At 41.6% G+C, this 12895-nt stretch overlaps 1 protein-coding gene across 1 annotated transcript in view; it reads right to left on the reverse strand.

Moving 5' to 3' along the window:
* Positions 1-12895, reverse strand: part of Dytn (dystrotelin) — a 64355-nt gene that overhangs the window by 47041 nt on the left and 4419 nt on the right. Inside the window, exons 3-6 of the mRNA XM_031368847.1 lie at positions 8030-8104; positions 6319-6520; positions 4885-4970; positions 3981-4081 (exon numbers count right to left, since the gene is read on the reverse strand). Coding sequence (XP_031224707.1) covers positions 3981-4081; positions 4885-4970; positions 6319-6520; positions 8030-8104 — 464 coding nt within the window. The remainder of the gene's footprint in view (positions 1-3980; positions 4082-4884; positions 4971-6318; positions 6521-8029; positions 8105-12895) is intronic.

Below are 12895 nucleotides of genomic sequence, written 5' to 3' on the forward strand. Positions count from 1 at the left end.
AAGTGCTGGCTGACAGGAGCCTGATATAGCTGTCTCCTGAGAGGCTCTGACAGTACCCAACTAATACAAAAGTAGATGCTCACAGCCATCCATTGGACTGAGTACAGGGTCCCCAATGAAGGAGCTAGAGAAAGGATCCATGGAGCTGAAGGGGTTTGCAGCCCCCTAGGATGAACAACAATATGAACTAACTATTACCCTCAGAGCTTCCAGGGACTAAAACTCCAACCAAAGAGTTCACATGGGGAGACTCATGGCTCCAGCAACATGTGTATAGCAGAGGATGGCCAAGTCGGTCATCAATGGGAGGAGAGCCCCTTGGCCCTGTGAAGGTTCTATGCCCCAGTGTAGGGGAATGCCAGGGCCAGGAAGTGGGAGAGAGTGGGGTGGTAAGCAGAGGGAGGGAACAGGGGATTGTTTCAGGTTTTTTTTTTAATTTTATTTTTTTCTTATTTTATTTTATTTTATTTTTATTTTTTCTTTTGGAGGGGAACCTGGGAAAGGAGATATTGTAAATAAAGAAAACATCTAATTAAAAACAAAAACAAAAAAACCTATTTTCTAATTCTTTTGTCTCAGAGATGAATCCTGACTCTGGGGGTGAGGACATTTATGCCTCTCTATTGCTCCTGAGACCCCCTGCCCCCAACACTCACTGCCAGCAACATTTTAACCTTACTAAAAAATTTAAAACCTACTGTCAACTCCAGTCAGACAAGCTTCTGTTTGCAATGGTTGGAAGTCACTGCAGAGACCCATTGCTAGTCAAAGTGCAGAAAATAAATGGCTGTTGAGTGCCTGGCCGTAAAGAGGACATCTTTATTACCTCCTCCTCAGGGTTCAGGGAGCATCAGAAGGAATATAAGAGCTGAAGGGAATGGAAAGAGAGACATCGAATACTGATTTCTGGACATTGCATGGCTGTTGTCTTGAAACTCAGAGCAGCTATGGTCCCCTGCACAAAGCTCGAGTCTGTCAGTACCCTCTCATGGGGTTCCACTCCTCTTGGAGGATGTAAATGCAGTTTATAATTGATGGACTAGAAAGCGACTTTTCCCTCTTAGTGTCATAGCTATTGGTAAAGTACCCAAACTCCTATAATTAAACTCTCACTTGATGTCCTCCCCAGTTTTCTCTATGTACACACCCACTGGCACATATACATGTGCATATACCACTCCCCTCTCCCTCTAAGGCAGGGTGACAGTTTTATACAGCCAGTGTCACTCTTCCACTAATCTGTGGTAGAGCAGTATCTAGAGAACATTTGGTTGGGGTAAGAGAAGGAGGTAGGAATAGACATTGCCGTTGGTCTATAGGACTGAAATGGTCACAGTATGATTCAGCACTAGGCAGCCTCACAGCCCCCTGACTCTAAGACAGTGCCTATAGAGAAAGCCTTTAAGTTCATACTGCTATAGTTGAGAGCCCTTAGGTCCTGTGAGAGGGACTCACATTCCAGCTTGTATTATTTTTGACTGGAGATAGTTACCTTCGGCTCTGTATAACTCTCAGTGATAGGCAGTCCTTAGAAGGTAAGGCTGGGATTTCAATTTACATTTGTGCTGGCTGCAATGTCCCTGGGCTTAGGACTCCTCCCAGCAGTGTGATGGATCTGGAATTAGTGGGTTTAAGGACCATAACAGCAGGTCTGCCTAGATATTCTACACAGGTTTACTGTTAATGGATATTCCCAGAAAAAGCTAGACTTCAAAGACTGCAACAGCCACTGTAGTGGTTTGAATGAGAATGACCCCTATAAGGGCATGTTTGAATTAAATTCTGATAAAATCCCATTTCACCCCTACTACACCACCAAAGGTATCACAGGCCTCTTATTTTTATTCTTTTACCCCTGTAATTTGTCTTATTTCCCCCAATTGCTTAGGAGACCCTGACAATTACACTCCAGGCAGCCTACTCAAATCCTTCCCATATTAAACCTGATAATATTTCCTATTTGCCTACACTATTCTTCCATCTCTCCCCAACAAACTAGGAGGTGCAGTAGCTTGGCCCTCTCCGTTCTCACCCTATCTTTCCTCCCATCCCTCCACATCTCAAAACAATGCAGTCTTACATCCCAACCATTCACCAATCCCTATACTGAATCCTGGTAGCTGTTACGGGAATTGTGGGCAAAATGTAGAACCCCCATTCATTATTATTGGTCAATTATACTCCATCATTTGCTCTCTATTATCCTAATTTTAATACCTATTTCTGGCCTATTGAAAATAAAATGTTAAAATGCACTCAGTGTCCCAACTGCAGATTAGCTACTTTAATCTTGTAAACTGAAAATGAAGAACTAACTTTATTAGGCCATCAAGGAGGAAGGCAAGCACCCTACTGTCAACATCCAAGGCTGATATTCTTCCCAAACCACTCCTTGGTTAGTAGTTCTCAAGGCACTGCCCCAGCACCATGCCTCCCTGTCTGTTGCCACAATCCCCGACATGATGGCCGTGAACTCTAACCCTCTGGAAACATGAGCCCTAAACTTAAATGCTTTCTTTATAAGTAGCCTTGGCTATGGTGTTTTGTCAGAACAGTAAAGAAAATAGCTAAGACAGCTATCTACTTCTTCAGTATGCAGACATCAAAACACTATCATAAGGATCAACAAGGAAGCTCATCAAACAGCAGGAAAATGGATATAAACTACTCAGAAACTCCTCAGAGAAGCTGTATATATACACATATGTATGTATATATATATATATATATGTATATATATACATATATATGTGTGTATATATATGTGTGTGTGTGTATGTGTGTATAAGTATATGTATATGTGTATATACATATATATATTTATATATATACACCCTATCATAATATGAGTAAAATAAAGACTACAGGCAGTTGGGTATTTATGTACATCTGAAAAGCAGTAGTTGTTTCCTCATGGACGTGGGGTAAAGTGGGAGGAACCAGAGAACTTGTAGCTGTGGCCTCTGCCTGCACAGCACTGGAGAGCTGCCTAAAGGACTCTACTTATGTATTCTCTCTCTCTTTCTCTCTCTCTCTCTCTCTCTCTCTCTCTCTCTCTCTCTCTCTCTCTCTCTCTCCCTCCCCCCTTCCTCTCCTCCCCTCCCCTCCCAATGCACAATACCCAGCATCCACACATGGTCATATAGCACTTTTCCATGGTACCCATATTTTTAGAAGCTAGGTGTAGTGTGCACCTGTGACCCCAGCATGAAAAACCAAGTCAACATGGCTCCCACAACCAGTTTTGTGCCCATCTATAAATTCATTCTAGTCTGATGAATCTTTGACATTTTTTTTCCTTTTGGTTAGTTATGACATTTTAAAGTTAACTTTTTCTAATTAACGGATAGCAGACATTTTGTACGAGAGTCAGAAATGTGTTGTTTTTAGAGAGAAAGATTAGATCAAAATACAAAGGCTTTGCCTGTGAAACTACCGAATATGGGCCTCTGCTGTAGATGGAAACGAACAATGCCCCAGAGGCATGTATTAAAGTCCTGGCTGCAGCTTGGTGGCACCAGAAAACAGATGAAGTGTTAAGAGTGGGTCCTCCCTAGGGATAAGCCCTTGAAGGATAAAATGCAATTAGACTCTAGTCTTTTGCTTTCCCTTGGCCACCATGGGACAAGCCGCTTCCTTTACCATATGCTCCCACTAGGATGTTTTCAACTTGCCACAGTCCAAAAACAACAGGGACAACTGGCCACAGGCTGAAATTTCCAAAGCAGTGACCCAAGATAAAAATCTTTGCTTCTCAAGTTTGACTGGTTCAGGTATCCTGTACCAGAAAGGTGGCACACACAAAGTGACATATTTTGGAGAGGTCACTGGCTCAGTGCAGAGAAAGAAGCAGACAGGGTTAGGATTGGGCTTCCTAAAGATAATCGACACTGTAAGAACAACAACAACAGCAGCAACACCAATAATAATAGGTTGGTACGACTGACACTAACTGAGAATTCCTAAGTACGGCGATTTACCTGCTGTAGATCTGTTAGTAAGGCTCTCAAAACTCTTCGGGTCATGCGGGCTTGGGACTCATCGCCTCTCCTGCTGTTTTCTGCATAGAGCCGGAAAAAAGCTAGGCACAGAAAGGGAGAAGAAATCTTTCCTTGAGCCCTTGTGTCCTTGAAGAGTGCACACTTTGAGAAAGTTTCTTTGTGAGTATAAAGAACGGTGGACTTAGATTCTCATTGTTTGCTTGTTTCTGTGAAGGCTCTTTAGTGCAGACCATCAACAACGAACAACCCATTCACATCTCACCCTCTGACAATTCCAGACCTCTGTGGTAAAGATTGATGAATAGCAAAGTGAGGATCCCTATTTTTCTTTTAAAAAAGTAATTAATGGTTTCTGGATAATGTCTAAAATCATAAATGTCAAGGGCAGCTATGTAATGCAAAACTAGAAAGTGTAGATTTTTAAAGAGAATCCTGCAAACATTTAAAAACAAAACCAAAAACAAAACCAGGACCAGAGAAGTGGTCCAGCAGTTAAGAGCACTAGCTGCTTTTCCAGAGGACCTGGGTTTGGTTCCCACTACCCACAAGAAGGCTCACAACCATCTGTAACTCCAGTCCGAGGGCAGCTGACTTCCATTTTCTAGCTTCTGCAGGCACTGCACTCATGTGATAGACAGACATGCATGCAAGCAAAAGACCCATAAAATACAAATAAAGTGTCAAAATAAATAAATAAATAAATAAATAAATAAATAAATCCAAACCAAACCAAACCAAACCAAACCAAACCGGCCATGCTAAGGCATGCTTGAAGAGCAGTAGTTCATTATGACAGGGATTCAGAAGCCAGCAGACAGGATGACATACTGGGGGCTGGTGAGTCACCATGCTTCAGAACACACTTAAGGTCGATGCGTGTTACCTCTGTACTTTGTAAGAGGGCTGTCCCCTGAGAGGGCAACCAGTGCTGCAGCCACAGGTTGAAGTTTAAGAATACCTGATTCTGTTCTGTGGGGCCACAAGTCACAGGTAAGGGTGGAAGGGGCAGGGTTATTTATAGAAGTGGTTTATAAAAATTGTAAGTCTTAATGGGTATTTCCTATATGATGCTAATGCTGCTAGCTTCTTATAGTCTTCATATATTTAGAACTTGGCAGAGCAGGGCACTGAGGGAAAGTGATTGTCTCATTCATTCATTTATCCATTCATAATTCAGTAACTATTTATTGAATGCCTCTTCGTGATAAGCACTGTGTGAGGCCTCGGTTTGCAGACGTGGCTTATCCTGGTGGAGTGGGCAGTCTTACTCCGTTAGGATTCACCTACCTGCATTCCACACAGCAAAGATGAGAAAAAAGCAAAAAAACAAAAACAAAAACAAAACCACATGTGCCCCTCCAAAAAGACTCATAGGCTCTAGCCTTCATCCTGACTGTGCCCTGCCCACTAGCTGTGTAGCTTTCTGCCCTGGACAGACAATTTATCAAAAGTCCGAGGGCTGTTGGAGGTAAGCACTCCAATTGAAAAGACACTCCAAGGTTTAATGTTTAAAGAGACTGAAATCATGACAAAATTACTCAATAATGTATTTATCTACTATTTTTGAAGTTAGAAATAAGTAGCAAATCAGGAAGGAAGACAAACATAAGGAATTCGGCCATGATTTATATTGTGCTTGCCTCCCAGAGGCAAGCTTAAGTCATCACCATCACCATCATCACCATCACCATCATCACCATCATCATCAACATTATCATCACCATCCCCCCCACCACCAACACATCACTGTTTTCTCCTCATCTTCTTCCTTCTCTTCAAACCAACTGAGAACCAGTAGAAAAAAAAAAATTCCCAGCTTAGGAAAACATACACTATACACACAGATTCACAAAGCCACTGTCTCCAGAGCGTGACCTCTGAAATATCAACTGTTAGTTGCCTATGTGCTAGATATTTAATTCCATCCCAGCTAAACACACAACTAAGCCAAAACTTGATAAGAAAGAAATGAACAAGAAATATACTACCACATAATGAAGAGAAAAGTGTAGTGCAAAGACATTTTACCCTTCCAAAAGGTGGGGATTCTGCTAAGGTGGGAATGAGTTTGTAGGGGGGAAATAAAAGAGATTCCCTTCTTCTATCTTTCTATGCATCCTTTGTACAATCAACGCTTACGAACACTCTTTTATTTCCTTATTGAGTGGTTAGTGAGTCAGTTAGTGACAAATAATCAAGCCGACAAGTAGAGAGAACATTTTACACAGCGGATCTCAAGTGAACATTAGACGGAACCGAATAACCAGTGGCTGGAGATCTTGCTGTTGCGGTCGCGGGGCAATCCCCACATCCTCACCTGTCAAACATGGCCATGAGAAGACTCAGAGTGAGTTCCGGTGCTCTTGGGTGCACTTGGGCTGCATTTCCCATCCCAGTTCTCTGAAACAGTTCCCGGAGCTCCTGAAAAAGCTGCTGCACGGAAATGGAGGTCTCTGTGCTCTCCCCAGAACGTCCGCGCCACAGAACCTGCTGGATCAGGGAGCTGCCCATCAAGTCCACTGCAAGCAAGCAAAGGGTGGTGACCTACTTTCTGATGAGAGAAAACGGCTTCAAACACAGCAAATATCTCCCAGTGTTTAAGTGAGGATATTGTTGGTTGGCTGTTTTACAGTGGATTTTTCTTAAAGGGAATTAAGTATGTGCACCGTGGATGTAGAAACTTTTTTTTGAAACCATATGTCATTAAGGCATGAAAACACTATTAGTAGGACAAATTGCTGGGGGTGGGGTGTGGTTTTTACAGACTGAAGTTAAAAAGAGACGGAAATTTGAAGGATAATCCTTCTAAGAAGGTGAAACCCTGTGGTGATGAAGTGGGAGAGAATCTTTTTGCACCGTGCTATGGGAAGACTAGCTACATGTTGGCCTTTCTATCTGAATACAGCTTTCCTGTCTACAGCTTAGCTTCAGAAGCAATTCTGTTTATTGAAATGGTGTGTTTGCAGTTCCCATAGTACAAGGTAAACCTTAACAGCATCCTAAAATCAGTGGCTGAATTACCAGACCATAGGGGTCTCACTCTTCTTCAGCAATATCACATTTATTTTTTTTAAAAAAATCTTGGCTCCATCAATATTATTATTACCTTGAGATGATACTTCATAAAGCCAGGGCTATTTACGAAAATGCTGGCTGACTTCTCACAGGCACACATATGTGTACAGCCATCATGTAAAAAGTTTACAAGGCAAGGAATAGAGAGAAGAATGAAATCTAGCTAGTTCTATAGCTCCTTAGCAACAGAGGGTGACAGACAAGTTTAATAAACACTCCCTGTACCACTGAAGAGGTGGGGATGTCAGGAGCCCCAAGAGCTGCTGGCATTTAAGATGCTTTAGCCTGTGAGATGATAAAACCCAGAGCTTCTCACGACTTCATAAATCACCCTCACAGATACGGAATCCACCCAGCATAATAAAAATTTTTTATTTGTTTTCTGATATTGCTTTGAAAGGAGAATCTATGGCATAGGGGAGCTGGTTTCATGAATGCCCTTTCAATAAAACCTGGCCACAGGTGTCAGCAGCTGTAAACTTTTTTTGTTTGTTTGTTTGGTTTAGTCATTGATCACAAGATTCTATTGTCTGGGACAGGCATTTGGAATGCAGGGGGTTCTTGTCTTGTGAGAGTTCTAAATTACAGCCATGCAGATAAAGGCACTGTCCATTAATCTCACAAGATTACGAATAGTGATAGTCTCTGGATCTTGCTATGTGGAGTTCCTGTGATATTTTATCTTGGAGTTTGGGACTTTTTGTTTTCAAAAATCATGCCTACCTTTACTATTGCTGTCAGTGAAGCAGCATATGGGTGGACTGGACTGCTCACAATGGTCTCTTCCTCACCCCTAACTCTTACATGTTACCAATGGGTTCAATGCACAGGTCCAGCTTTCCTGATTCAGGAAGTTACCTGAGTGGAGCAAGTTTTGCTTTTCTTCATGAACTAAAACATCACACATTATCAGAGTCAGATTGTCTCGAGTGTTACGAAGAACTTGTACTTACATTGGCAAAGAGTTTGCACAGCTCGTAATTTGAAGGCTGTTCTGTAGACAGAATTCTCAACTCTATCAAGAGCACCTGCCAAGAAAACATGAGGTAGAGTGGATAATGTTTATATCATTGAGCAGATTCCACACCCCAGGAGAGAACCGAAGGGCTCCCGGAGCCTTATCTTGTAAGCGAGACAATTAAGATAGACAGTATGCTATTTTATCTGTAAATGTCAATGAGAGACACGTAGAAGTTCCACAGTACAGCTCCTCTTTGTCTCACAACAGATTTTTTTTTTTGTCTAATAAGACCGGTGATCAGTCTTCACAGCTAGCAAAACGTAAAACTGCAGGCTAGATTGCCCCATGTGTTCATGTTGGTAATGCAGTTCAATGAAGCTTTAGAAGGTCTTACACATGAAATGTTCAGTTTATTGCAAGCAGTCAAAATCGCCTGCTAGAGCTGGTTGTTGTTGATGGTGCAAAGCAGCGGTCCTCAGATGGTGGTTTCTGACTCAGCAGCTTCAGCATCACCTGGGGCTTGTTACAAGTTCATATTCTAACATGGCTATAGCATATTGTCAACACACTTCAGGGACAGGCATAGGCAATGTGCCGTTGAACAAGGCCCTGAAGTATGCAAGCTAAATTTCTGAAAGCTTTCTGTATTAAAAAAGTTATTAATTCTAGAACAATCGTCTAGGAATTTGCAATGACTTTTGGGAATTATCTCTAGACAGTAAGATTATCTGCAGATCTTGGTATCAGCCAACAATGTCTTCTTTTCAAATAGTTGAATATATATATATAGATTATGATTCACAAACAGAAACAAAATAAATTTCAACCTGTGATTCTGTGCTGTATCTAATCAGTAGATGCTGATTTAGTTGAAGGCTCTCTTGACAAGATCTGTCAAGGAGGAGACCCTACCTTGCTGGCATTAGTGTGGGATGTCAAGTGATAATTCTAATGTCTGGTATTTTACTTATTAGATCCATACTGGTGGTATAATACAGCAGGGATATTGGGTATTGTTGGAATTCCCTTCTACCTTTAACAAGTATGTCAAGGTATTATTTAACACATAATCAAATTATCCATGATGTATTTTTTAATCATATTTAGTCATTGAAAACTTTTATGTTTGTAGCACCTCTTAGTTCATGGTAGCTATATTTCAAGTACTCAAAAGTCACACGTGGTTAAAGTCTATGTGTTGACAGTTCAGCTTGGGAGAGAAGCTACACAGAGTGCTGATCAGGTCTCCAATTTTTGGTTATGTATCTCGTGTCAGGGCTGCTACTTGAGCGGAGCAAGAGATTCGGGTGTCTTCAGTGCTAGATGAGGACAGTATCATGTCCATCGCTTAGGTTACTTGAGTAGAGTGAATAGTTAGTGGATAGAAAGTAGAACTAAGTAACGAATGTGGGGAACATCATCAGTTAATTACCTGAACAGGAAGAGAAGTCCAAGAGGAAATATGAGAGAACACCAAAGATAGCGGGAGAAAGCAATGGCTAAAGGTCAAAGAAGGCAAACTTTAGGAAGCAGAGGCAAGCTATCAGTTTGGTACCTACAGACTACATGAGTATCAGCTATGAGCTATTGTAGTGTCTGTTTATGAGTGTCAACTTGATTCTTGAAATCTTTGCAAGAGTGGGTTCGGGAGAGCCGTGAAAGCATCCCTTGTCATGCTCATGACTGAGTGGAGAATGGAAGGCCAAGAGTAAACCCCAAAGCAGAGGTTTCAAGACCTTTAATCCGAAGGGAAGATGAGAAAGCCAGAATAAGCAGTATATAAAATAAAGACTGCATTGCAAAGGCAGGAGAGATTCTAGAATATATATGTGGGTCAGGGAGGAGGAGCCAGAAGAGGAACTGGTGATGGACTCAAGAAATGAGGGGTCCACGTAGTATTTGTCATAGCCAAGTCCCTTTGGGGGAACACAAGTCCCTGTAGCATACTTCATTTTTCTTCTGTTGAGCTACTTTCCCCTAATCTGAGTTCCTGAAATTCTATTAATGCTGGCTACCCTCTGTCCATGGAAAATGAAGCCAAAGTCTACACATAGTAAGGAGTGTAAATATCAACGTGGGTGCGCGATTAAATCCCTGAATCTTGGTCCAAGGACTCCATGTTCGAGGTGTCTGGCCAGCAGACTGAGTTTTTCCTGCTGCATTTCAACTTGGAAATGTGCACTGGAGCAGCAATCACCCTCCTAGAGAAAGAAAACAAGGGAAAGGAGCCCAGATGTGCTTGAGCGTATCGCCTCCTGGTGACGACTTCTGAGCATAGTACAAGCTTATTCTTTTCTTTTACTTTGTCATGTTAGTATTAATTAACAGACACAATCATATACGTTCCTAATGTATAACTTTTTCTCAGAGAAACTCGAGAACAAACATGGGTCATTGTATGTGTTGGGCAAGCTACTCTACCACTATCTCCCAAGTCCTACTTTGTGTAGTATGATTTTTAAAAAGATGTGCATATTGTGGATCAGTTACACAGATTTAACCAATATATGCTCTCCCCCAGATGCCTATGCACTCTTTGGGTGGTGAGAACAGTTAAGATCTAGTCTCTGAGCAATTTTTAAGAATGCAATGTGATTGCTTTCATATTGTCGTCTCTTTATATAACAGGTCTCCCCATGGAGTTATCAGTGATACCAGGTAAAGTCTCTTTGGGCAAAGTTCTCTGTTGCAACTGAATACCACTAACCTTAACAGAGAGAGTCTTAGTGAGAGAGAACGCATAGCTGAAGGAATTCATTTTTCTGAGAATCCCATCATCCCTCATTCCCTGAAAGGAAGACTAAATAAAAGCATGTGATTGATGATGGTGTCTGTCATGTCTGAGAGTTATTGCTTTCTTTATGTATGGGGACAAGTTCACTCACTCAATAGATGATGGTAGGGTGTACTGTTTTTCTGTCAACATAGAACAAGCAAGAGTCACCTGGAAAGAGGGAACCTCAGTTGAGAAAATGCCTCTATTCTACTGGCCTGATGTCAAGTCTGTGAGCATCATCTTGATTAATGATTGATTGCTGCATGAGAGGACTCAGGCCATGGATCGTGCCATCCCAGGAAGGTGTTTCTGGGTTGTACAAAAAGGCAAGCTGAGCAAATGGGGTGCTCAGGAAGCCAGTAAGCAGCTTTCCTCCACGGCTTCTGCTACAGACCTCACCCTGCAGTTTCGTCATGACTGACTTTAAGCTGTAACATGCGATACTCTTTCCTTTCCCAAGTTGCTTTTGGTCATGGCGTTTGCTACAACAATAGGAAGCAAGTTAAGAAACTTCTAAAAGGTCTAAAAACTCCAGAAATAATGAAGTTTAGATTAGCTAGAGCTCCTGAGTGAGAGAGGAAACAAATTGTAAAATATGGAAAGAGCTGTCCCTGTATTTTGTATTCTGTATTTTGAGCAATTTGTACGTCAGATCATTTCTGTGGTGACAAACTCCAGCTAAATAGTTTATAATCATAATGCTCCTTCTGAAGCTGACGTTTTGTGAACAGCTAAGCTCTGAGCTCAAGAGTGACATTAATTATGCTAAGGAGAAGAAGACTTCAAAATAACAACTAATCTCAAATTTAACACCAGCTGACTTCTCAGCTGCAGGACGTAGGGGTAAGTGGGGTACTGTGCAGGGGAAATGTCGTGATTAGAAACACAGCCAGTCCTTCGGCCTTTGTTAAGCGGCCCCAACAGGAGCGAAACCAGGAGCAGTTCAGTGGATTTCATTGACTCAGGCACACACGGCAGGAGAGTTATAATGGCATTTGTTTGTTTCTTCTCCAGGCGGCAATTGGAGAACTCAAAGGGCAAATGGTAGCATTTTCTTGATTATGTTTGTGTGTTTCAGAGTTCAAGCTCTTCTAGTTCTTTAGCAGAGAGCTAAAGCATCTCTGAATTTGAGGAGCAGACTGTGAGCCTTTGGGGGAACAGAACTTCGCGAGATTAGATTCTTGTTGAGTGCAAAGGCAAAGTTAGCACCGCCAAGAAATAAAACAGAGAGAGATTTATTGCTGACAGCATGTAAAGAGACCATGAGAATTATTTTCAAATAATGTTTTCCTTGAATAAAGAAGAGTGGGCTTCAGTGTTCCAACTAATCCTAATCGGTGCTGAGCTGATTCTTGGTCTGGAATTTCCGCAAGGAAGTTACCCATTCAGATAGATTGTCTCCAGAGAGAGTGAAAAAGATCAGGCTTAAAGTTTACTGACAACAAAGTAAGTTTACAGCAAACTACTTTACATATTAGAGAGAAGTTGGTCGGCTCCCCTGGCAAATTGGGAAGTCTGTCACAAATGCTCCCAGGAATCACTCCCAGGGCTAAAGTAAAGTAATTCATGAGAGGTTAGCAAGAATGAGACCCTCTGGTGCATACTTCTGACAGCCCAGAAGAATTAGATAGTTGGGTGTTTGCTTAGGGCTGCCAAGGTAGCCCAGTGGGGAAGAGCATTTCCGAAGGAATCATTTACACCTGGCTGTTTGATTTACTGACTTTGATGTGACTGCTACCTGCCTACGTGATCCCTGACATTCGCCCTGTTTCTATATACTATCTAAGCCTGATTCTTATTTTGTGCAAATACACTCAGATCCCACACACACACAAAAAGAGTGGGCTTTTATTTGGGAAGGGCAGAATATCATCTATCTCTATCTTTCTATTTCTCAATTTCTATCTCTATCTCTACCTGTACCTCTATCCCTACCTTTGCCCCTACTCCTACCTCTATATCTATCTATCTATCTATCTATCTATCTATCTATCTATCTATCTATCTATCTATCATCTATCTTTCTATTTATGTGTATCTCATCTATATCTATATCATCTATATCTAAGCAATTGAGGGACA

Source organism: Mastomys coucha, unplaced genomic scaffold (genome assembly GCF_008632895.1).
Source record: "Mastomys coucha isolate ucsf_1 unplaced genomic scaffold, UCSF_Mcou_1 pScaffold14, whole genome shotgun sequence".
NCBI classification, from domain to species: domain Eukaryota; kingdom Metazoa; phylum Chordata; class Mammalia; order Rodentia; family Muridae; genus Mastomys; species Mastomys coucha.